This window comes from Budorcas taxicolor, chromosome 7, assembly GCF_023091745.1.
Source record: "Budorcas taxicolor isolate Tak-1 chromosome 7, Takin1.1, whole genome shotgun sequence".
NCBI lineage: Eukaryota > Metazoa > Chordata > Mammalia > Artiodactyla > Bovidae > Budorcas > Budorcas taxicolor.
The window spans coordinates 94,031,574-94,055,241 of record NC_068916.1 but is presented as its reverse complement, the minus strand read 5'-3'; the positions used below and the strand labels follow the sequence as shown (position 1 = coordinate 94,055,241).

Below are 23,668 nucleotides of genomic sequence, written 5' to 3'. Positions count from 1 at the left end.
AGTCTTGGTGACCCCATGAAGTGTAGCCTGCTAGGCTCCTCTGTCCATGGGATTATCCTGGCAAGAATACTGGAGTAGGCTGCCATTTCCTCCTCCAAGGGATTTCCCAACTCAGGGATCGAAACTTCACCTCCTGTGTCTCCAGTGTTGGCAGGCAGATTCTTAACCACTGAACCACCTGGGAAACCCATGGCTGTGGTGAGAGTGAATGGTGAGGTCAGAGAGTGGAGCTTGGAACAAATATCCCAGTGACCTCCCTGCATATGACATACATAAATGAGGAATTAGCTCCATCCTGGGCGAGTTTTACCAGCTCTCTCATGTCTCAAACCCAGTGGTCTTGCATCCAACAATCTGTTGAATGAACTATTTTAGAAGACATAAATATTTTGAATTCTTGAAAGCTGTTACTATTACCAGGCTTTTGAGAATTCAGATGGTAGCTTTAACTACGTGAGAATATAGAAAAATTTAGTGCTGTTTGGTGGGTTATAAACACAGAAGATGTTTTCATTTTTTGTATCTGAATAAGTCCTTTAGATTAGGTACTATTGTTTCTTTAGAGATTGAGTCTAAGAATCTAAGTTTCATGTCACAAACAAGAAATAAATTTCAAGAAACTTCTGAACTAAATTTATACCAATAGTGAGTGAATGAAAGTCGCTTAGTTATGTCCAACTCTTTGCGACCCCATGGACTATACAGTCCATGGAATTCTCCAGGCTAGAACACTGGAGTGGGTAGCCTTCCCCTTCTCCAGGGGATCTTCCTGACCCAAGGAGTGAACCCAGGTCTCCTGCATAGCATGTGGATTCTTTACCAGCTCAACCACAGGGGAAGCCCTTTATACCAATAACCTCAAATTAATTTCTTCTCAGCGTTCTATGGTTTTTAATGAGTGACACTAGTTAAAAAGAAATTTCAGCTTCACTCTGATAGAAAGACTTCTGTTTATTGTTTCTTACAAATTGTCCTTGAGTTTAAATTCCAGTATCTTCATAGGCTCAGACCATCAGTTTTGAGCACCTGATCATTCCCTTTCCTAAATTTCAGTAGCACAGTTCAGTTCAGTTGCTCAGTCACATATGACTCTGCAACCCCATGGACTGCAACATGCCAGGCCTCCCTGTCCAACTCCTAGAGCTTGCTCAAAGTCATGTCCATTGAGTCAGTGATGCCATCTAACCATCTCATCCTCTTTCATCCCCTTCTCCTCCTGCCCTCAATCTTTCCCAGCATCAGGGTCTTTTCTAATCAGTCAGTTCTTTGAATCAGGTGGCCAAAGTATTGGAGTTTCAGCTTCAACATCAGTCTTTCCAATGAATATTCAGGACTGATCTCCTTTAGGATGGACTGGTTGGATCTCCTTGTAGTCCAAGGGACTCTCAAGAGTCTTCTCCAACACCACAGTTCAAAAGCACCAATTCTTCGGCGCTCAGCTTTCTTCATAGTCCAACTCTCACATCTATACATGACTACCAGGAAAACCATAGCTTTGACTAGACGGTCCTTTGTTGGCAGAGTAATGTCTCTGCTTTTTAAAATGTTGTCTAGGTTGGTCATAGCACAGTTAGTTTACTATAATATGTGAAGTTATGAGATGGAAGCATCACAGATTGATACAAATAGCCTGAGATTTGGAGTCAGACACTTTCTTACTGTGTGACTTTGGGCAAATTATTTTATCTCCACGACTATGAGTTACCTTGTGTTTGAAATGAAGATGAGGCCCAGCTGGCAGAGCTGAGTGCACATGAGCTGCATGAGCAGTTAGTGAATGGTGGGGGGTGGGGGGGGGTGGGGGCGGGTGGTGGTGGTTTAGTCACTAAGTTGCGTCCAACTCTTTATGACCACATGGACTGTAGCCCGCCAGGCTGCTCTGTCCATGGGATTTTCCCAGGCAAGAATACTGGAGTGGGTTGCCATTTCCTTCTCCAGGGGATCTTCCCAACTCAGGGATCGAAGCGACGTCTCCTTGGCAGGCAGATTCTTTACCATGTGAACCACCTGGGAAGCCCTTAGTGATTGGTAGGCGTTTATACACGACAATGAATATTTATTATTTCTGCCTACTGATATATTTCATTCAATATCTCAACTTTCACTTTACCTGTTAATGAGCTTTTTACTTATTTGTGTGTTTTCTCCCCTACTGTCTATGGTCATGATTGTATCTTTAGATTTTCCAAAGCACAGCTTAAGTATTATAGATGCTCAACACATTCCTTCGTTCACCGGTTTCTATTTCTATTTGTACCTAAATGTGCTGGGTGCTGAGGATACGAAGACGAATGAGACAGGTCCTTGCTCTGATTTGTTTTCTACCGTGGCAGCACCTTCAAAGCTGTGTAGTAAGACTTGACTCTAGGCATTTGCTTCATTGGCCAAATGCTTTTTCTTCTAATTCACTATCAACTGAAGAGCAGCAGCAGCAAGAGCTATCGAGGGCGTGCTGCCTCTGCTCGCCGCTTGTTGAAGGGCAGCCGCAGTTCCTGATGCCTGAGACTTGCTCTGTAAGCACCCGGTTGTTGGCTGAGGACACTTCTTAGCTGACCATCTGACTAAGGCCCTTCTGGAAAGAGGAGGCTCAGTGCAGAGGTCCAGATGAAATGATCCTTTGTCATCAAATGATTACTTCTGTGCCAAAGCACAGAACTCACTAGAAAACTCCCAGACAATATTCTGGCTTTTAAGTTCAATGTATTAATAAAATATGTTCCGTCTACCATCAAACTTGAATTTGTTAAAATTTCTAAATGAGAAAAATTGCCAGTTAAACTTCCCCTTTAATGTTATTAAAAGCTTTTAGTCTCTTTGTTCAGAAACAGTTTTCTTTTTTCTTAAAAAAGTAAAGCAAATACTATACTCCACCCACTTTGCTTTGAGAAGTGCTCTGATTGAAAAAAAAAGCCTTACCCGCTTCACTTTCTCTTTGAACAGAATACTTTGTAATATATAGCTCAAAGGGTTAATATCCCTAATGTGAAGGAATCCTACTAGTAGATAAGAAAGTGTTGAAAATAAATGGTAAAAAATGGGCAATTCACAGAAATTCAAAGGGTGAAGGGAATGCAAATGAAAGAAAGAGATGCTATTTTTCACCCTTTAATTGGCAAATATTAAAAAGAATACTCAGTGTGAATAAGAATGCACAGAAATAAGAATAAGAATGCACAGAAATAAGAATGGTCCTTCTCAGGCATTGCTGGTATGAGTAAATTGCTACAACATTTTTAGAAATAAATTTATAGAAATTAATACAAACATAAACTCTGACCTAGGAATTTTGTCTATAGGAATAAAAGTACCTATATCTAAGGAAATTTAAGGATGCACATACAATAATTTTTGTTTGTATGAACTGGAAAAGGTCTATTTATCAGTTAGTTGAATTATTTATGGCATATCTGTAAGTTAAAATGTGCAGCTGTGAAAATAATGCTAGAATAATATTCACTGATTTAGAGAGATACCAACATATACTGAAAAAAAAAAGTTATTGAGTAATGCATATAGGATTTATTTTAAAAACCCATGTTCTCTCATATATAATCTATGCTAAACACATATAGTATATATATAAAATCTCCATTTTCTGCTACATATTTGTATCAACAAGGGGGAAAGGGAGGAAAAATACATTCCTGGTGTTCACACTGGTTACATTAGGAAGCCTGAATGGTGACCTCTATTTTTATCTTTACCTTATTTTATTTGTTACAATGATACATACTACTTTTTAATTTAAAAAATAAGTGGAGAAATTTTAAATAAGTCTATTGCGTAATTGAATTATAGACTAATAAGAATTTGCCTGGGGAAAAATCTGGCTTATAAACTATGAAGTACTGTAATACTAATGAAATTTTAAGACTTCATTATTTCAAATGGGAAAGGATTCCAGTTTATACTATTACAAAAGTGTCCAGATTCAGATTTAACTATTTAGATGATTCGTCTATAAGCCGATTTCCCGCAGGACTGAAGGTGGGAAAAGCAGGCAACACCATGAGTGAAGCAGTCATCCCTAGATCTCAAACATTTACTTTCCCCCTCTTTTCAGTTTATTAATATTCTTGACTGCTTTAAGCCAGTCTTCCACTCCAGATAAGAAGTTCCTTTTCTCCCCAAATAAAATCCATCGTTAAACTGTACTTCTAGAAACAGTTTACTTTTCTATTTCTCCTATGGACACTTTATCCTAATTCTAAACTAAAGGGATTAGATCAAACATGACATAGATATTTACTGAGCACGCTCATTGTGCTAGAATTTAAGAACCTAGACAAGAATTTTTAGAGAATGAAGAAAGTAGGTATTTTCTGTTTACCGAAGACACCTATTTCTCTCTGAGTTTTACTGATGACCGCTGGTGGTTCAGATGGTAAAGAATCTGCCTGCAATGTGCGATACCCAATTTTGAGCCATGAGTCTGGGAAGATGTTCTGGAGAAGGAAATGGCAACCCACTCCAGTATTCTTGCCTAGAGAATCCCATGGACAGAGGAGCCTGGCAGACTACAGTCTGTAGAGTTATAGAGTCGGACATGACTTAGGTGACTTAGCATACACTGTTCAGTTGTTAGCTTCAAGTCTTAGAGGTACAAGAATATACTGGTACATTTTATAGTTGGTGGCACTTAGATTTGATGAAATATGGTAGAGATGGAGGAGAATGGAGAGAAAGTATATTCATGATTATGATTTGACCAAGACATTAAACTGAAGTGATGTGGGACAGAGAGGAGAAAGAACAAGAATAGAAGGGGCAAAGCCTCTTGATGAAGGTGAAAGAGAGTGAAAAAGCTGGCTTAAAACTCAACATTCAAAAAATGAAGATTATGGCATTCAGTCCCATCACTTCATGGCAAATAGATGGGGAAACAATGGAAACAGTGACAGACTTTATTTTCTTGAGCTCCAAAATCATTCCGTACAGTGACTGCAGCTATGAAATTAAAAGACACTTGCTTCTTGGAAGAAAAGCTGTGACAAACCTAGATACCATATTAAAAAGCAGAGACATCACTTTGCCGACCAAGGTCCATATAATGAAAGCTATGGTTTTTCCAGTAGTCATGTATGGATATGAGAGTTGGACCCTAATGAAGGTGCTGGAGAAGACTCTTGAGAGTCCCTTGGACAGCTAGAAGATCAAACCAGTCAATCCTAAAAGAAATTAACTCAGAATATTCACTGGAAGGACTGATGCTAAAGCTTCAATACTTTGGCCACCTAATGTGAAGAGCTGAGTCACTGGAAAAGACCCTGATGCTGGCAAAGACTGAGGGCAGGAACAGAAAGAGATGACAGAGGACAAGATGGTTGGATGACATCACTGACTCGATGGACATAAGCTTGAGCAAACTCTGGGAGATACAGAAGGACAGGGCAGCCTGGCATGCTGCAGTCAATGGGTTCACGGAGTCAGACCGGACTGAGTGACTCAACCCCAAGGTGGTACCATCTAAGTACCTAGAATTTCCTTTGCTGGTACTATGATGCCAGGAAATGGTGGTTATTTAAATAAGAAAGGAGTTGAGGATAAGGAGGTCAATAATTTGAATGGGGAGTCTTGTCTCCTTTATTGCTTTCTCCATTGTACAGAGGAGAACTCGGTGTAATGTGGGATTACAAATAGTATTCAAATAGGGATACTGAAAAGAAGCAAGCAGAGGGTCTTAGAAGAAATCTTAAAGGAAGAGCTAATGAATCAAACTTAAAAAAATTATTTGATAACTTCATGGAATCTATGTATGTTCAATTGTGTTTTACATTCAGGCATTTTAGTGTACAATTGATAAGTTAAAATTGTACTCTTATCAGAAAGTGTCATTTCAGTTGAGATATTATGCAAATGAGAATGGAAAATTAATATGCATATTTCTTCTATTAAAATATGGTATGAATCCCTCTAGTATAAAATATTATCTGCGCATCACTGTGTTGCTTTATTTCTTGGCCAGGTTCAAATTCCTGGAATAGGATTTTATTTAGTGCTAATGCTTTCATTAGGCAAAACCCTTTGGAATGCATTAAACAGAATTAAAAATCTCCCATTCACTTACTTGAACTCCAAAAGGTTCATTTCGTGGCGATAATCCCCCTGGACCATCTTTAAACTTGAGATTTGCTCAGAACTGGAAGCCTCTATCTTTTCTAAGAGCTGCATTACCTAATGAAAGTACAAAAGGGAGCCTTTTTGTGTGTGAACAAAACCACTAGCACTTACATTCATTATACTTTATTCCTAAAGGAGCCCAGAATAAAGACTTGAGCCTAAAGCATGCTTGCATTTGAAAATGATTTTTGTCAAAGGAATGATTCAACAGTTATAGCACTACCTTCAGGGAAAGAACAATGGGGGCATGTTCCATTCTGCTGTCTATAATAATCTTTTTGATAAGAAACCATCTAATGATATAACAAAAGCATGCTATTGACATTGGTTTATCAGTTTGTTGGTTTGATTGTTGCTTTTCTTTGTCTCCCCAGTTACAATATAAGCCACTCTTATCTTTTATCACCACTATATCCTCAGGACACATTAGATGACCAATGGTACAGGCTCACCAAATGCTATTGAATAAATGCTGCAGTGCACAATTGGGCTCTGCAAAGCAAACACCTGAGTGGTCTAAGATCAGGCCTTGGGAATTTCTAGGTAGAATTCTGACATGAGCACAAATAAATTCCAAGTGAAATAACTTAGGACATTTTAAACATAGGATCTGCTCTCTTAGCAACTTTCAAATATGCAACTTGGAATTGTGAACTATAGTCATTATGCTGTCCTTTATATCACAGGGCATTTACTTTTATAAACTTTCTTGATTTGCAAAACCTTAGTAAAGTAGGAATGCTGCTGTGTTAGTCGCTCAGTTGTGTCCAACTCTTTGCAACCCTGTGAACTGTAGCCTGCCAGGCTCCTCTCTCCATGGGATTCTCCAGGCAAGAATACTGGAGTGGGTAGCCATTTCCTTCTCCAGGGGATCTTCCTGACCCAGGGATTGAACCTGGGTGTCCTGAACTGCAGGCAGATTGTTTACAGTCTGAGTCATCAAGAAACAGATTTACTGAGAAAGTTTATTTCTTCCATCAGAGGGGAAACACTGGGAACATTTCTGTTAAAGTCAGGAACAAGACCAGGATGCCCTCTGTCTCTGCATTATTATTTAATATTGTACCAGAGTTATTATTCAAAACACTAAGAGGAAACAAATTATATATATGGAAATGGAAAAAGGTGAGACCAAATGATTTTTACTTACAAATCATTTTATTGTGTGTCTGGAAAAACCAAAGACCAAATGAAAAATTACTATAATCAAGAAGACAATTCATGAAGTATAAAATTAATACAGCCTTTATAATACACAACTAAAAGTAGTTAGAAGATATAATAAAAGCCCCATAACAATTAACTAAAAAAAATGATGAAGTCTCAACATATATTTAAGATAAACAAATCTACATCAGGAAAATTTGAAACCACTCCTGAAGGATATAAAAGCAAAATGGAGCAAATGGAAAGTACCCTATGTTCTTGGATAAAACACACAGCATTATGACTATGTCAGTTCGAAAGTTAATTTTTTAATTTTACATGGTTTCAATTAAAATTAAAGCAGCGTTATCTGTCAGTTTACTTGCTGGACCTAGACAGGCTAATCTTAAAATCATTTGCAAAAGCAGTTATCACTAGGAAAAGGGAAAAAAGCAACAGTGGAGAGACTAGCCCTATCAGATATTAAAAACACTACAAGGTCTCAATAATTAAAATGATAATGAAGGCAATCCTATTTTAGAAAAAGATTCCAAAACGGATCAAGAATTTGAATATAAATAAAGCCCTGAAAGTGTTAGAAGAAAATATAAGCAATTCTTTCAAGCCTTTGTGTGAGGAAGCTCTGTGACTTCAAATCTCAGAAGCCACATACACACGTAAAAAGAAGACTGATAAATTCAGCTATAAATAGAGACCATGTGCAAACCAAAAGTTGAAAGAGATGTGAAAAACTGGGAAAATGTATTTGCAGCTCACACTATAGGGAATCAACTCACCTCGCTAATGTATAAAGAGCTCCTGGAAATTGAAAAGAAAGAGGACAATAGCCCAATAGAGAAGTGGATAAAAGATATGAACAGGTAGCTCACTGGAAAAGAAATACAACTAGCTCTTAAATAAATGAAAACGTAATAAAGGCTAATTAAAACAGAGATGTCTTTTCCTTTAAGAAAGGTAAATTCAAAAGTCAAACAACACTCAGTGGTGAGGCAATGGGGATATAGGACATATTATATATTGCTGGTGGGTGTGCAATATGGTAAAAACTCTGCAGAGAGCAAGATCTTTCAAGAGAACAAGCACAGTACCTTTGAGCCCACAATCCCACTTCTGGGTATTTATTCTACAGACATACAAAATGACGTAAGTGCAAGGTTACACACCGTAGCATTGTTTGAAAGAGCAAATCAGTGAAAAGAATCCAAATGTTGATCCATGAGAGACTGAGTAAATGAGCTATTATACACAGAGGAAGAGTACACGGTTGTGAAAAAGAATGAGGAAGCCCTCCAGGTACTGATAGGATGGGCCTCTAGGATATGTTTGTTTAGAAAAAAACAGGTGCATAGTCATACACTTATAATATGCTATCTTTTGTGTAAAAAGGAAATAAGAATATGAATTTGTATTTGCTTCTACCTGTAAAGTCCTGGGTGTTCATTGGAAGGACTGATGTTGAAGCTAAAACTCCAATACTTTGGCCACCTGATGCGAAGAGCTGACTTATTTGAAAAGACCCTGATGCTGGGAAAGATTGAGGGCAGGAGAAGAAGGGGACGACAGAGGATGAGATGGTTGGATGGCATCACCGACTCAATGGACATGGGTTTGGGTAGACTCCGGGAGTTGGTGATGGACAGGGAGGCCTGGCGTGCTGCGGTTCATGGTGTCGCGAAGAGTCGGACACGACTGAGCTGAACTGAACTACCTGTAAAAGCATATGGAAAGGATTCATAATAGGCTAATAAAAGTGGTTCCCTGTGAGTAGCATGAATGGGTGTGATTACTGGGGACAGCTATGGAAGTGGAAATTCTCAAGGTGTATTTTCTCATATAGATTTGATTTTGAATCATGTATGTATTACCTTAAAAAAACTAAGGAGAGAGAAACTAGAATCTAATATAACCTTTGAGGTTAGATGCAAAATTAAATACTGAGTTGTTACCAAGACTGTACAGTTTTCATTACAGAAATGCCAGAATGTTTCAGCATTGGGAAATGCTTTGATGTAGCCCATTAGAAGGCCAAAAAAATAAGCTAACAACAAAAACCCCAAAACAAAAAACCAATCATGCTGAATTAGGCATTTGTTAATGTCCAAAAGGCATTTTATAAAGTTAAATGTTCAGTTCTAATAAAATTTAAGTAAAGTAGGAATTGATGGGTACTTTCTTAATATAATTAAGAATAAATCAAACCAATAGCCAACAGCAAAGACATTTCCAGTGTAATCAGGAGCTACATAAGCTGCCTTCTTTGACCACTTTTGTGTAACAATGTTCTGGAAGTTCTGGTCAAAGCCTTAAGTAATCAGAAAACTAGAGATAAAGCTGTTATGATTTGTTGTTGATATGATCACCTTGAAAAACTAAGATAATCAACCCCCAAACCATTAGGACTGCTTAGGTGGGTTTGTAGGGAGATGGACCAGCCCGCTGGGGCTGCTGTAAGCTTTGTGCCCCCTCTGTACCTTCTGCTTTCTGTAAACGGACTCCCGTGAACAAATAATCAAGCACCAGGCTTCCACCTCCCCCAGTTTCCAAAGGCTTTCCACTTTGTTCTGCCCAAATGCCTTCAGAGGAGATGTGTTTCTCTCACACAAGGCACATGACAAAGTAGGGCATCGAAGAGCTTGCATTGGCTCTTTTCATTAAACCAGTGCCTGTGAAGGTGAAAGCGCTGTGCTGTGCTTAGTTGCTCAGTCATGTCTGCCTCTTTGCCACCCCACGGTCTGGAGGCCGCCAGGCTCCTCTGTCCATGGGATTCTCCAGGCAAGAGTACTGGAGTGGGTTTCCATGCCCTCCTCCAGGGGATCTTCCCAACCCAGGTCTCCTGCATTGCAGGTGGATTCTTTAAACATTTCAGGCAAAATCAGCAGAGAGAACACGGAGGCAGTGTTGTATTCTGGAGTGAGGGAACTACAGCTGGTTCAGCGTCACTGGTATAAAGGCTGAGCCAGGAAGCATGAGGGTGAGCTATAGAGATACGCAGGGGCCAGTGTAGAGATGGTCTTTAAAATCCAGGCCAAAGGACTTGTGTATTGTTTTGTAAGAAACATAACCCATTGCTAGGACGTAATGTGATGAACTCAGGTTTATGCTGAACCTTTAATAGAAATATCTTCTATGGAAAATTCCTTTGCTTGTTCTCTCCAGTTGGACCCGGTGGGCCTTCCCTGACAGTCCAAGAATAGGATTCAATCCCTGGTCGGGGAACTAAGATTCCACATACCACATGGCAAGGCCAAAAAAAAAAAAAAGAAGAAGAAGAAAAGAGAGAAGAACCTAGAAAGTAAGGAAATGATGGCAACCTTAGAATCAGGTAGCATATGCTTCCAATGAGTGGCTGTTTTGGAACATAAGAAAATGTGCAAGTGTTAGTCTCTCAGTCCTGTCCGATTCTTTGTGACCCTGTGGACTGTGGCCCACCAGGCTCCTCAAGACACTCATTAAGTCATGAGCTATACTTAAACCCTTTGGAGGAAAAGAGTTCTTTTGAGTAACTGCTGCTTGAGCATTTTGGTAATTCATAATGATCTTACTTCTGGCATGCATGCATGCTAAGTCACTTCATTTGTGACCCTATGGACCATAGCCTGCCAGACTCCTCTGTCCGTGGGATTCTCCAGGCAGGAACACTGCAATGGGTTGCCATTTCCTTCCCTAGGGGATCTTCCCATCCCAAGGATTGAACCCACATCTCTTACGTCTCCTGAGTTGGTAGGCCAGTTCTTTACCACTAGCGCCATCTGAGAAGCCCTTACTTCTAGCAGTAGTACATAAGAGTTTCAAAATTTTTTCAGTTACCTTCATATCCAAGTTCTTAGAAACAGTTTGTAAGGAAGACATCATCTCCTGAATTGTTTTTTCAAGTTGCTGGTGCTCATTTCTGATGAAGTGAATATCTCCAGAAAGCTTCATGATGCTGGAATCACATCTAGTGGCAAGATGAAAATTAGATGTGAGATCGATAACATTTTTAACACTATAGTTGAATCTATGCATTCATTTGATGGCAAGAGTTCTAAAGTTCTTTGAATGGTGACTTGGCAGATGTAGGGGCATATACAGAAATCTCCCTCATCTTCCTCTTTTTTCCTGAATGAAACACTGGCCCAAATTAAAGCACTCAGTTGGAACAGATGAAGACATTGGGGAAAACTCGCTGGATAAAGATTTTCAGCCATACGATATATTAACTCAGTTATAGGAGTTCCAGTAGATTTTGATGTTTGGGGCATGCTCCCTGGTGCCTACTGTTAGGCGAAATTAAAGCTTTTTCCTCTTCTATATTGTGTTCTGAATCCTCTTTCTTCCCTTTAGCCCTCTTTTCTTGGCTCCCAGATCATCAATTCCCCTTTGGTTAGATAAAGTGTCCCAGCCTACCAGAGGTTCCCAACCCATCTTCAAAAGACAGCATCTTTTCTCTTAGCCCCAGTGAAAACCCCTGCTCCTTAAGTGGCCTCAGTTAAGTGTTGTCTTAGGACAAAAAGAATCCACACTAAGACGTGTATGAGGCTTTGGTGCATAAGGGGGCATTTGGCATTTTCAGGGAGGAACCCTAGTGAAATGGCATTGAAATCCAGATTAACCATCTTCCCAGGATGTCAGGGAATCCCACCCACTACTCCACTCAAGGCCTCCCGTAGGAGAGAGCAGGTTACTTACTGTATTATCAGTTTCAGTGCACTCATACCTGTGTGGAGGGTAGGACAGAAAGCCCTGTAGGGTTGTGTTTCGTGTATTAATAAATGAGTTACCAGACATCACTTTGAAGTTTGTCCTTTTATCAAGTAACCGTTTTGACTGTCATCAAATAACATCTATTAGAAACTATATTTTCATACTGTCACGATAAGTGCTATAAACATTGCTCTGTGGCTGCCAACATTTTCTTTAGGATCCAAAAATGAATTTCTTTTTCTTAATTTTGGTGTCAAATTTGAGCTAAAGGTGAGCTAACCTCTTGAGAAACCTCTTGAAAGGACACCAGATCATGGGTGAGGGGTGGGCAGACTGCCAGGAGGAAAAGTCAGGGATTAATCTGATTCTAACTGGAAGCACCTAAGTCACGGCCAAAAGTCATTTTACACATTTGTGTATATAAACTGTTATTGTCAGAACAACCTCACTGTTGGTTAGAATATTCTTATGTTAGTCCACATTGAGATACCCAAAGGCTACACGGGAATCAAAGGCTATAAGGAAATGGGCTTCCCAGGTGGCATGAATGGTAAAGAACCTGCCTGCCAATGCAGGAGACATAAGAGAGGGGGGTTCCAATCCCTGGGTCGGGAAGACCCCCTTGGAGGAGGGCATGGCTACCCGCTCCAGTATTCTTGTCTGGAGAATCCCGTGGACAGAGGAACCAGGCAGGCTACAGTCCATGGGGTCACACAGAGTCGGACACGATTAAAGCGACTTAGCACACACAGGGAAATAGTTGCTGCTATCACCACTGCCAGCCACCTCTCACCCAGCCCACCTGCTACCTGCTCAGGGACCACTGGTTTGTGTGTTGTAGGTTCGTGGTTCAGGATTTAGTCAGGTAGATCAGGCTGTGAGTCTGGCTTCTACTGCTTCCCAGGTTTGTAAGCTGGGACAATTCTCTTAATGTCTGTGAGTTTCAGTTTTCCTTATCTGAGAAAAGTGAAAGTGAAGCCACTCAGTCGTGTCCCACTCTTTGCGACCCCATGGACTATAGCCCACCAGGTTCCTCCGTCCATGGGATTTTCCAGGCAAGAATACTGGAGTGGGTTACCATTTCCTTCTCCAGGAGATCTTCCCAACCCCGGGACTGAACCCGGGTCTCCTGAATTGTAGGCAGATGCTTTACCATATGAGCCACCAGGGAAGTCCTATCTGAGAAAAGTGGGTACCAATGCTGCGGTCCTGCATGTAGCTGCAGAGTTTGTCCCCTGCAAAACTCCAGGGTGTGCCAGACACATGGGGGTAATGTGAACAGTGTCTCCTGGAATGTTGTATGCTCAGCCTTCCAAACCAGAAGTGATTGTCCTGAAGAGTGGTCCTGCATAGGGTTATTTAAGGATAAAAGGAGATAATGAATGCAGAGCATTTAGCCAGTACCTGGCATGGAGGAAGCACCCACACAAGATCAGCAGTTTTATTTATTTCCTCAGCTTGAGAGTTATCATCTAATTATTTTCACCCCATCCCATTCCTACCCAACTAGCCTAACTCCACCCTGAGATCAAAGATTAATGGTTTTTCAAGGCTGTACTCCATATTTTAAAAGAAGTTTCTCTTTCTCTCCTTTGAAGTGATTTTATTGTTTCTATTAAAATAACAAATTCCTGTTATAAAAAAATTACACACAATACAAAAAAAGAACAAAGGAGAGTGTTAACATCATCTCAAATCCCACTTTTCAGAAATAATCATTGTTAACATTTGGTTATTATTTCACTCACCATTATAATATGTATACACATCATATATAGACACATGGAGATAGGAAGAAATAAAATAATTTTAGAATATTCAGATTATATGTATGAGTTTTAGTTAAAAACATTACATTGAATTTTAATTTAATTTAACCTAAGGAAAGGTAACTGTAGTGAAAAATGAAGCAATTGCTGAACTTCAGGTGTATGTGTATGTGTGTGTATATATACATACACACACACCCCTACTACAAGAGATATTTCTAAAAATGAAGTTATAAAAAGCTATCATAGATTGGAATCATTGTACTTTTTACAACTACAATTCAACTTCATTCTCCGTTGACCCTATGCCAAAGGGAAAAAAAATGAGAAAATGTTTACATACTTGCTCTTCCAACAGTTTTTGTTAATGTTTTTCTGTTTTAAAAATATCAGATTAAACATGTACAGTGTGTTCTGCCGCTGGAGTTCCCTCTCTTTAACCGTCATTCTGTATTTAGACTCTATTAGACAGTCATTTTAAAATGTATGCATTTATTTGGCTGCGCTGAGTCCCAGGCACAGGACACAGGATCCTTGATTCTCGCTGAGGCACACGAACCCCTAGTTGTGCTATGTGGGATCTCGTTCTCTGACCAGGGATTGAACCCAGGCTCTCTGCACTGGGAGGAGTGTGGAATCTTAGCCGCTGGACCACCAGGGCAGTCCCAGTGTTTTAAAACTATAATTTCTTATCTGAGATCCTTATTTTGATTTATTCCTTGACTGGCCAGATTTTGTCATCTGGAGTTCAAACAAAGGGGCCGTGAGCATTGGACTGTTTACATTCTTGAACGCTTGAGAATACCTGTCTTTTCTGTTCTACTTGAAAGGTAATTTGGTTAAGAAAACATTATTGAGTCACTTTTCTTTTGTTCAGAACAGGATAGACATTTCTCCCTTCTCACCTGACAGTGTTTGACGTGGACAAGTCTGCGATGACTAAGTTTTTTCTTTTCTTAATGGGATCTGTTTAGTCTACCTAGATGTCCAACGATTCTTTTTTGCTTTGCTTTCTTCTAGTGATCCTTTCTTTTTGATAATCAGTGACTTCAAACCAGGATATCTTGGTTTAATTGCTCTCATAGAAATTTTTCTGGTGTTGCAGATTTCCCCTTTGATCTATAGATTCTAATCTCTGTTTCAAGAAATCTTTCTTCTCTTATATCCATATTTTTTTTTCTTCTGAAGAATTTGTTCTTCTTCTTTCAGAGCTCCTCTCAGTTCTCTGCTGAATGGAGTCTCTGTTTTCTGCCCTATACATCATTTCTGCATAACCATTTTTATATGAAAAAACATTTTCTCTTTGTTTTGTCTGACTTGCTCAGGTTTTTTAAGAAATAATTTGTTTTCAGTTGTATGTATTCTTTTGGGGGGGTGGCTTCTAAAGTAGATTGAATCTCTGTAATATTTAATTTTTTTCTTTCTCCTATCCCTGAACAATTCTGGTTTATCTATTTCCTTTTGTTAGCTGATAATCTCTATTTTGGGGAAAACCTTTTTATCGCTTATCAAAGTAAAACATGTTTGTAGTTTGAAAGTCAGTAATAATGAGAAGGCTAAGAACACACCACAGTGATTCCTGGCTCCATCTCTCCCTGTGTCTCTTGGTTCCTCTCCCTGGAGGCAAGTGCCCACCTTCACCCACACTCAGAGGTGCCTGGTGCAGCCCACCCCTAAGCCTGTGAGAATTCCGTGGGGATGAAACCAGGTCTTCCTCGGCTTATTCCAGGGCTTGAAAATCAGTCTCATTTCTTCTGCTAAATCAGTTTCCACGTGTGTGCCTTCCAGGTTCCAGAGTTGCTAGGCTGATGTTCCCTGTCTTTGTGGGCTTACATTTTAAAGAGAAAAATATTTTTTTACTTAGGCTTTTGGAAGAAGCAAAATTATGTGTGACAGTTCAACCAGCAATCTTTTTCTTTTGCTTTTCACGAATTCTTGGAAACCAGGAGTCCGACTCTTTGCGACCCCATGAATTGCAGCACGCCAGGCCTCCCTGTCCATCACCAACTCCCGGAGTTCACTCAGACTCATGTCCATTGAGTCGGTGATGCCATCCAGCCATCTCATCCTCTGTCATCCCCTTTTCCTCCTGCCCCCAGTCCCTCCCAGCATCAGAGTCTTTTCCAATGAGTCAACTCTTCGCATGAGGTGGCCAAAGTACTGGAGTTTCAGCTTTAGCATCATTCCCTCCAAAGAACACCCAGGACTGATCTCCTTTAGAATAAACTGGTTGGATCTCCTTGCAGTCCATGGCACTCAAGAGTCTTCTCCAACACCACAGTTCAGAAGTATCACTTCTTCAGCGTTCAGCTTTCTTCACAGTCCAACTCTCACATCCATACAGGACCACTGGAAAAACCATAGCCTTGACTAGACAGACCTTTGTTGGCAAAGTAATGTCTCTGCTTTTGAATATGCTGTCTAGGTTGGTCATAACTTTCCTTCCAAGGAGTAAGTGTCTTTTAATTTCATAGGGTCCCAAATAGTCAAATATGGATGGAGGGTTGGTCTGCTCTGGCTGCTTTAGAGCCATCATACATGGCTGTATGGCTGCTCTTCACATGCTGGCCTTTTTCTTTTTTGCATACAAGGCTCATCTATCAAATAGAGTGCTGCTGCTGCTGGTAAGTCGCTTCAGTCATATCCGACTCTGTGTGACCCCATAGACGGCAGCCCATCAGGCTCCCCCGTCCCTGGGATTCTCCAGGCAAGAACACTAGAGTGGGTTGCCATTTCCTTCTCCAGTGCATGAAAGTGAAAACTGAAAGTGAAGTTGCTCAGTCGTGTCTGACTCTGTGTGACCCCATGGACTGCAGCCTACCAGGCTCCTCCATCCATGGGATTTTCCAGGCAAGAGTACTGGAGTAGGTTGCCATTGCATTCTCCGATCAAATAGAGTACAAGATATCAAAATTGGGCAGACAACTTTGAGAACATCATCTCATTGGAAGTACTTGCTTTTAAACTGCCACTATATTGGAGAGGGAAATAAGGTATAAAATTCAAAAGTACATAGTTGTTACCAAATATTGAGTTTGATTCATGAAGCAGTAAAACGTTTGCTAGGACTTATGTTAAAATAATCAACTTAGTTCACCCTTATGCCAAGATGCTAATTGGAATTAAGGTCAACATATGTTGAAGGAAAGTAATTATTCTGCCTCAGCTGGTCCATGGGTCACTTGCCTGCAAAAATATGGAAAGGAAAAAGAGGAAGAGTGAATTTAAATCTCCTGGCTTTTAGCCAGATTCTGTTTTAAATCACTAGATTCAAGAAATTATCATAAAAGGGAGACATTTTAAGAAAAAATAAGACCTTTTCCTAAAATCACTGCTTCACATTAAAGAGGAGGTAAGTTAGTGATCAGAGAGCAAGACAGAGGACTAGGAGGCTCTTGATTTTTCCCTCATCCCTCAGATGCACCAAACAAACAGCAAAATTCAGATCCAATCCCTCTGGGAAAAATCTAGAAGCTGGTTTAGAGATTCCTACACATCAGGCAACTGAGAAAATACCCACATCAAAAAGGGTCAAAAAAATTGAGATATACTCATGCCACACACCCCATCCCTGGTTCAGCACCTTACAGCTGGGAGGGAACCACCAAATCCCAGATTCTCCCTGGGGAGTGAAGTGTGTCTAGCTGCTATCCAAGAAACTGGCTCCCAAATCACCTAACTCTAGAGCTGGGGAAGCGCCTCTGTAAGTCTCTTGGGAACCACAGGAAAACAAGTAGTCTTAAATGGTCACATGGTTTTAAAAATGGGCAAAACCCTGACTAGATGTTTGTCCAAAGATAAGAGACAGATGGCCAACAGGTACATGAAAAGGAGCTCTGTATTACGAATCATTGGGGAAATGCCAATCAAAGCCATGAGATGTCACCTCATACCTGTTAAGATGAGTATTATACAAAGTATTGGTGCAGATGTGGAGAGAAGGGAATCCTTCCACACTGTTAGCAGGAGTGTAAATTGGTATAGCCATTATATAACATAGTATGGAGACTCTCTGAAAAGTTAAAGATAGAACTGTCTTCTGGAAATCCCCCTACTGGATATGTATCCAGAGGAAATGAAATGAATACATGGAAGAAACATATCCTCTCATGTTAACTGCAGCGGTATTCACAATAAACAAGATTCGGAAATAAGGTTGTGTGTGTGTGTGTGTGTGTGTGTGTGTGTGTGTCTCAGTCTTGTCTGTCTCTTTGTGACCCTATGTACCCACCAGGTTCCTCTGTCCATGGGATTCTCCAAGCAAGAATACCGGACTCCACTGATATACATGGAGTCACAAAATTTTTAGCCTCAAAGAAGGAGGAGACTTTGCCATTTGTGACAACATGTATAAATCTGCAGGACATTATGCCAAGTGAAATATGCTAGACACAGGAAGAACAAAAAGTTGCATGATCTTATTTATATGTGGAATCTACAAAAACCAGGGGCTTCCCAGGTGGCGCTAGTGGTAAAGAATCTGTCTCCCAATGCAGGAGATGTAAGACATGGGGGTTTGATCCCTGCGTCAGGAAGATCCCCTGGAGGAGGACATGGCAACCCACTCCTGTATTCTTGCCTGGAATAGTGTTATCAGTGCACCACCAAATTGAACCAGATTCCCAGTTTGATTCAAGAGATTTTGGTGCTTATCTTCTTTGTAAAATCATGGCGCATCTAAGGAGAGCGGTGGGTTGTTTTATTATCTTGCTTCATTTACCCAAATATTGTAAAAATTCTATTTATCAAATGTTATATAAAAGTATATATAATTTTATGTATTTTAGAAGTATAAAGTATATATACACATAACCTTGTATATGTGTGTATATTTGTACCTATGTGTGTACACACATTCACACAAACACACACACATACGAATTTTGTAGATTCTGTTTTCCTCATGTCTGTTACCTGCTCTGGACTTGGCATGGCAAAGTTTTAGTTTAGACCCCTAAACTAAAACTTCTCACCTTGATTGCTTCAATAGGCTTCTTTTCATCTTCATATATTATTTCTGTACTCCACCAATTCAGCTACTACCAAAAGGTTAGTGAATGTCATCCCCTTACTTAAAATCGTCCTATGGCTATTTATAACCTTTTACATAAAGTTCAAACTTTTTACTTTGACCAAAGATCCCTCATCATCCAACTCTGGATCATTTCTCTAGCTTCATCTCCCGATCTCCCATCTCTCCCTAAATACCACAACTAAAATAGCCTTCTCCCAATGAAGCCCTGAACATGTCACAGTAACTTATCCCACAGTTCCTTTGCACACATCATTCCTCCTATGTGAAGTACGTTTCCTATCCCTGGCTGGTTAACTGCTACAGTCTTTCAAAACTCACCTCAAGTGTCACCTCCTCCAGGAAGCCATTTTATGCCCCAATCTGATTGGCATATTCCTGCGGCACCGCAGGCTTTCATTACAGCACTCACCTTATTGCTTATGTTTTCCCAGGTAGACTGTGAAGTTATAGGAAGACGATCATGTTGCTGAACCCCTGAACTGTAGAACACTGCCTGGCATTGGTGAGTGTTTACATTTTTTGTTGAATTCAATGGACGGATGCCCTAGGAGAGGTTTGTCTTAGGCATTAATCACCCGATTATGCAGAGCAGATTAATGAGATGAAAGTGGGGGTGTTTCTGGAGAGAGGAATGAGGTGCTGGTGGGAGACAGACAGAAGGAAAGGTGTCCACGGTCAGCCACTCATAGGTCATCTCTGATGTGTCAACCAGAATGGTCCTGCCGTGGTCAATGCCTCCAGATTTTTGCTGAGCTGTGCACCATGAATTTTTTCAGTCTCATACAAAAAAATATCATTCAAAATTTTATTCTCTTGACCATTAAATCCCTTTTGCTAGGCTTTTATATGGAATTCTTCTATATCTTAAATGTTTAAATCATTAAAATTTGAGACATCAGGGATTCTATATGCAGTTTTAAGGGCATGTCTTTGTATATAGATGTTGGCATTTGGACAGCTGAGGGCTGCAAAGACAAGACTTGTCATTTGCAGATGAAACCAAACTAGGCATCCTGTATAAGAGGTTCTTTATAGAACCCTTGGATCTCACAGGCACCATGAGACTTTCAAATTTCATGATACACTTTCTCAGTTACTATCTTACCATTTAGCTTAAAGACAGTATTCTGTTTTCTACAATATAGAACTTCTTTAGGGATGAGAATTCAGTGGCCAAAACTGACTGCTAAGCATTAGTTAACGTTTCTTCTCACCTGGCTACTCTTCCTCGAAGATCTCCAACTCCTTGAAGGTGTTTGTTGCTGAGGTCCTGTACTGCGAAATTCGTTCCTGTGGCCACCAGATCCCGAGCTTTTATTTGTTCTTCTATCATCTGCAATATTTGAGTTAAAGTTCCCATTAATTTCCCATCACACATGATAAGAAAATATCATTTAAAGTAGAGGTTACAAACTGAGTGCATTTCCCTTCTTAGGCTGATAGTGCAAATGAGTGAGAGTCTTGGGTTGGATGCCATCCCTGCTATATCTGAGGGAGGCAGTGATGGCTTGAGTCCTGCTGACAGTTGCCAGGTGGGCATGATGGTTCAACAGTGTCTCAACAGAAGCTGGAAATCCAGATTTTATGTTAAATTACCGAATTTGAAAATATTGACATTTTATTTAAATTCTTTATAAATACCATATGGGTCAAGCCAAACTTAGTTACTGTGCTGTGTGGACGTGACCATCCTTGACATTAAAACTTTTCACAAACACCTTTTTCATAATTGGTAGTCAAGTTTAGAAAAAGGGACCTTTCATATGGGATTAAGCAAGGCCCTTTATAGGTTCAGCTGGAACTGCAACGAGGCTAATACAACTAATGAGCAAATCTGAATAAAACTGTTTCACTTACATGGTGTGGAAAAGGTTTATTGTTTTAGATTTTTTTTAGAGAACATGAGAAATTTATGGCTTGAATGTATTCAGATTTTGCCTTGAGTATCCATCGTCATGTCCTCATTATGTCTTAGTGTTTTGAAATGAATCTGACTACCCTATTCCACCAGCTTGGTGGTCCTCCAAACAGTGGGCTTTAGTTTTTGGCACTCATACATAAAAAATAAGTTGTTTTGCTTGTCCATAGAAGAAAATTATATCCCGGTTGATATTCAAACAAATACCAATGTAAAGTTAAGACATATAAAATGTAATATATATTTATTCAGAAAAGTGTTGAGAGAACAGACTTTCTGAAGCACAGACAACTTTGTGATTTAGGGGAACAAAAAAGGTTAGTTACTAGATGTTACCAAGGTCTGAACCATGTTAAATTTATGATTATGAATGTTTTGAGGAAAAGAAGGGTTTTTATAGGAAATGAATTATGAAAATTTCAAAGACTATGTACAGAATCTTGCCCGTTTGCAAACTGGCAGATTGAGACAAGCCAAGAGCAAATATAGCTTTAGCTGAAGACATACAAGTGTCAGGAATACTAGTTAGAGGTTATTTTTTGTTTTTGTGTTTTGGCTTGTTTATTTTTGCATACCTATAGGTGTTTAGTTCATTCAGGCCACCATGACAAAAAACCGCAGACTAAGAAGCTTATATGACAACAGGGATCTATTTCTCACAGTTCTGGAAGCTGGAAGTCCAAGATTTAGGGTGCCTGCATGGTTGGGTTCTAGGGAAAGCCCTCTTCTGGGCTGCAGACTGCTGACTTCTTGCTTCATCTTCATATAGGGGAAGGGGCCAGGGAGCACTGTGAGGTCTCTTTTATGAGGGCACTAATCCACTTTTTGAGAACTCCACTTTCATGACCCAAGTCCCTCCTAATACCATCACGTTGGACATTAGGATTTCACATATGAATTTTGGTGGGGATACAAACATTCAGATTCTAACAGTAGGTGTTGTTTTACTTTGTTTTGGTAAAGAATAGTGATAAAAGAGAACTTGCCCTATGAAATAGTAAAGCGTTTTGAAATGAGTGCAGCTAAATAACTGTGCCTAGCTAAATTGGTCATTGCAATTTAGTGAAGATCTTGGTAAATGTAAGAAAGAAATGTGCCATATATCAGACTCAAAGTCAGTGAGGAAGGAATATCACATACGCTGTAAAGATTTCTGGTTACTTATTCAGAAAACAGGGCTTCCCAGGTGGTGCTAGTGGTAAAGAGCCCGCCTGCCAATGCAGAAGTCCTAAGAAACTTAGGTTTGATCCCTGGGTCAGGAAGATCCCCTGGAGGAGGGCATGGCAACCCACTCCAGTGTTCTTGCCTGGAGAATCCCATGAACAGAGGAGCCTGGCAGATTACGTCCGTAGGATGGCAAAGAGTCGGACACGACTGAAGCGACTCAGCAAGCATGCCTGCACTCAGAAAACAATCAGTTTAGATCTATACCTCACATCATACATGAATATATATAGATGTTAGAAAAAAATAGATTTAAAATATTTAAAAAGTTAAGCCATAAAACTGACAGATAATGGAGGAGATTATTTCATCTCTGAAATTTCTATTCTTAAAAGTAATGCGGGACATCAAAAAGCAAAATATTGGAATATTAAACCTTACATAAAAGTTTAAAAAATTCATTATAAATAAAATTAAGATATAAACAACAAACTGGGAGAACATTTGTAACAAGTGTTACCGCCGAGGGTTTCCACTGCGTGTTGCAATCAGGATACACCTATTCTTGAGAGCCGATGGCGTATGTATGTCTCTTCCCATCTTTTTGTTTAGTAACATCAACTGGTTTCTTAATTTTATCTATTTTTACTTCATTGTTGGCGGTGCTGGGTCTTCATGGCTATAGACAGGCTTCCTCTAGTTGCGGCAAGCGGGGTGCTGCTCTCTGGCTTCTCATGGCAGTGCCTTCCTTGTTTTGCAGCATGGCTCTAGGGCTTGTGAGCTTCATCATTGCAGCACGAGGGCTCACTAGTGGATCCTGGGCTTTAGAGCACGGGCTCAATTGTTGGGGTGCATGGGCTCAGTTGCTCCGCGGCATGTGGGATCTTCCCAATCAGGAATCAAACACATGTCTCCTGAACTGGCTGGCAGATTCTTTACCACTGAGCCACTAGGAAAGCTCCCATCAGTTGGTTTTTGAAATCAATCACAGTGAATGTATTTACACCATAGAAATAGGCAAATGCTATAAACCAGGTATTTTATCCCCCAGAAAAAAAACTGCTGATTTTTAAACACTTACCAAAGCATCCCTGCTTATTAGTTTTAATTAAAAAAACCCATAAATAAGAACTAAAAAGCACTAAATCTGCAAAAGATATTAACAGAATATCAGCAGAGAAAATGTAAACTGTTATAGTTGTTTTTAAAAGGTGAAAAGAAGAGAAAGAAAGGTGTCATTTCTATCCCATCAAATCAGCAGTGATTAAAAACAGTAACTCTCATTGCTGTCAGAGGTATAGTGAAAAAAGCTAATGGAAGCTAATGGAACTCTTGTATAAGGCTAATGGGAGTATTCATAGATATAAGCATTCTAGAAAACAATTTGGCAATAAGTGTCAAGAGTTTTTACAGTGTTCTTACCCCAGTAATTCCATTTCTAAAAACATATACAATAGAAATAATACAAAGGTAGATACATCTATGCACAAAGACATTTAAATATTAAGAGAATAAATAATCTAACCATGATTTATGCACCATACAAAGAACTTTTAATGACCTATGAAAGAGTTTATGATATAACTTTATATTAAAGGTATGCTTACAAACAATAGTCTCAGCTTCCTAAAGGGAATGCCTGGAAAGACCAGAGGCGGATGCATCTGGGTGCTTGTAGCAACTGTCATTTAGTGGTGAAATTATGAGAAATTTTCCCTAGGTTTTAAATTTATTTCCTAAACTTGCAAATAACTACAATAAACAAGTGTTGCTTTTATTAATGTAACTTGGGGAAAAAACACAATAAAGCCA

At 39.7% G+C, this 23,668-nt stretch overlaps 1 protein-coding gene across 1 annotated transcript in view; it reads right to left on the bottom strand.

Annotated features, from left to right (window-relative positions):
* Window positions 1-23,668, bottom strand: part of FAM81B (family with sequence similarity 81 member B) — a 51,636-nt gene that overhangs the window by 6,902 nt on the left and 21,066 nt on the right. Inside the window, exons 5-7 of the mRNA XM_052644357.1 lie at window positions 19,989-20,107; window positions 11,095-11,224; window positions 6,068-6,174 (exon numbers count right to left, since the gene is read on the bottom strand). Coding sequence (XP_052500317.1) covers window positions 6,068-6,174; window positions 11,095-11,224; window positions 19,989-20,107 — 356 coding nt within the window. The remainder of the gene's footprint in view (window positions 1-6,067; window positions 6,175-11,094; window positions 11,225-19,988; window positions 20,108-23,668) is intronic.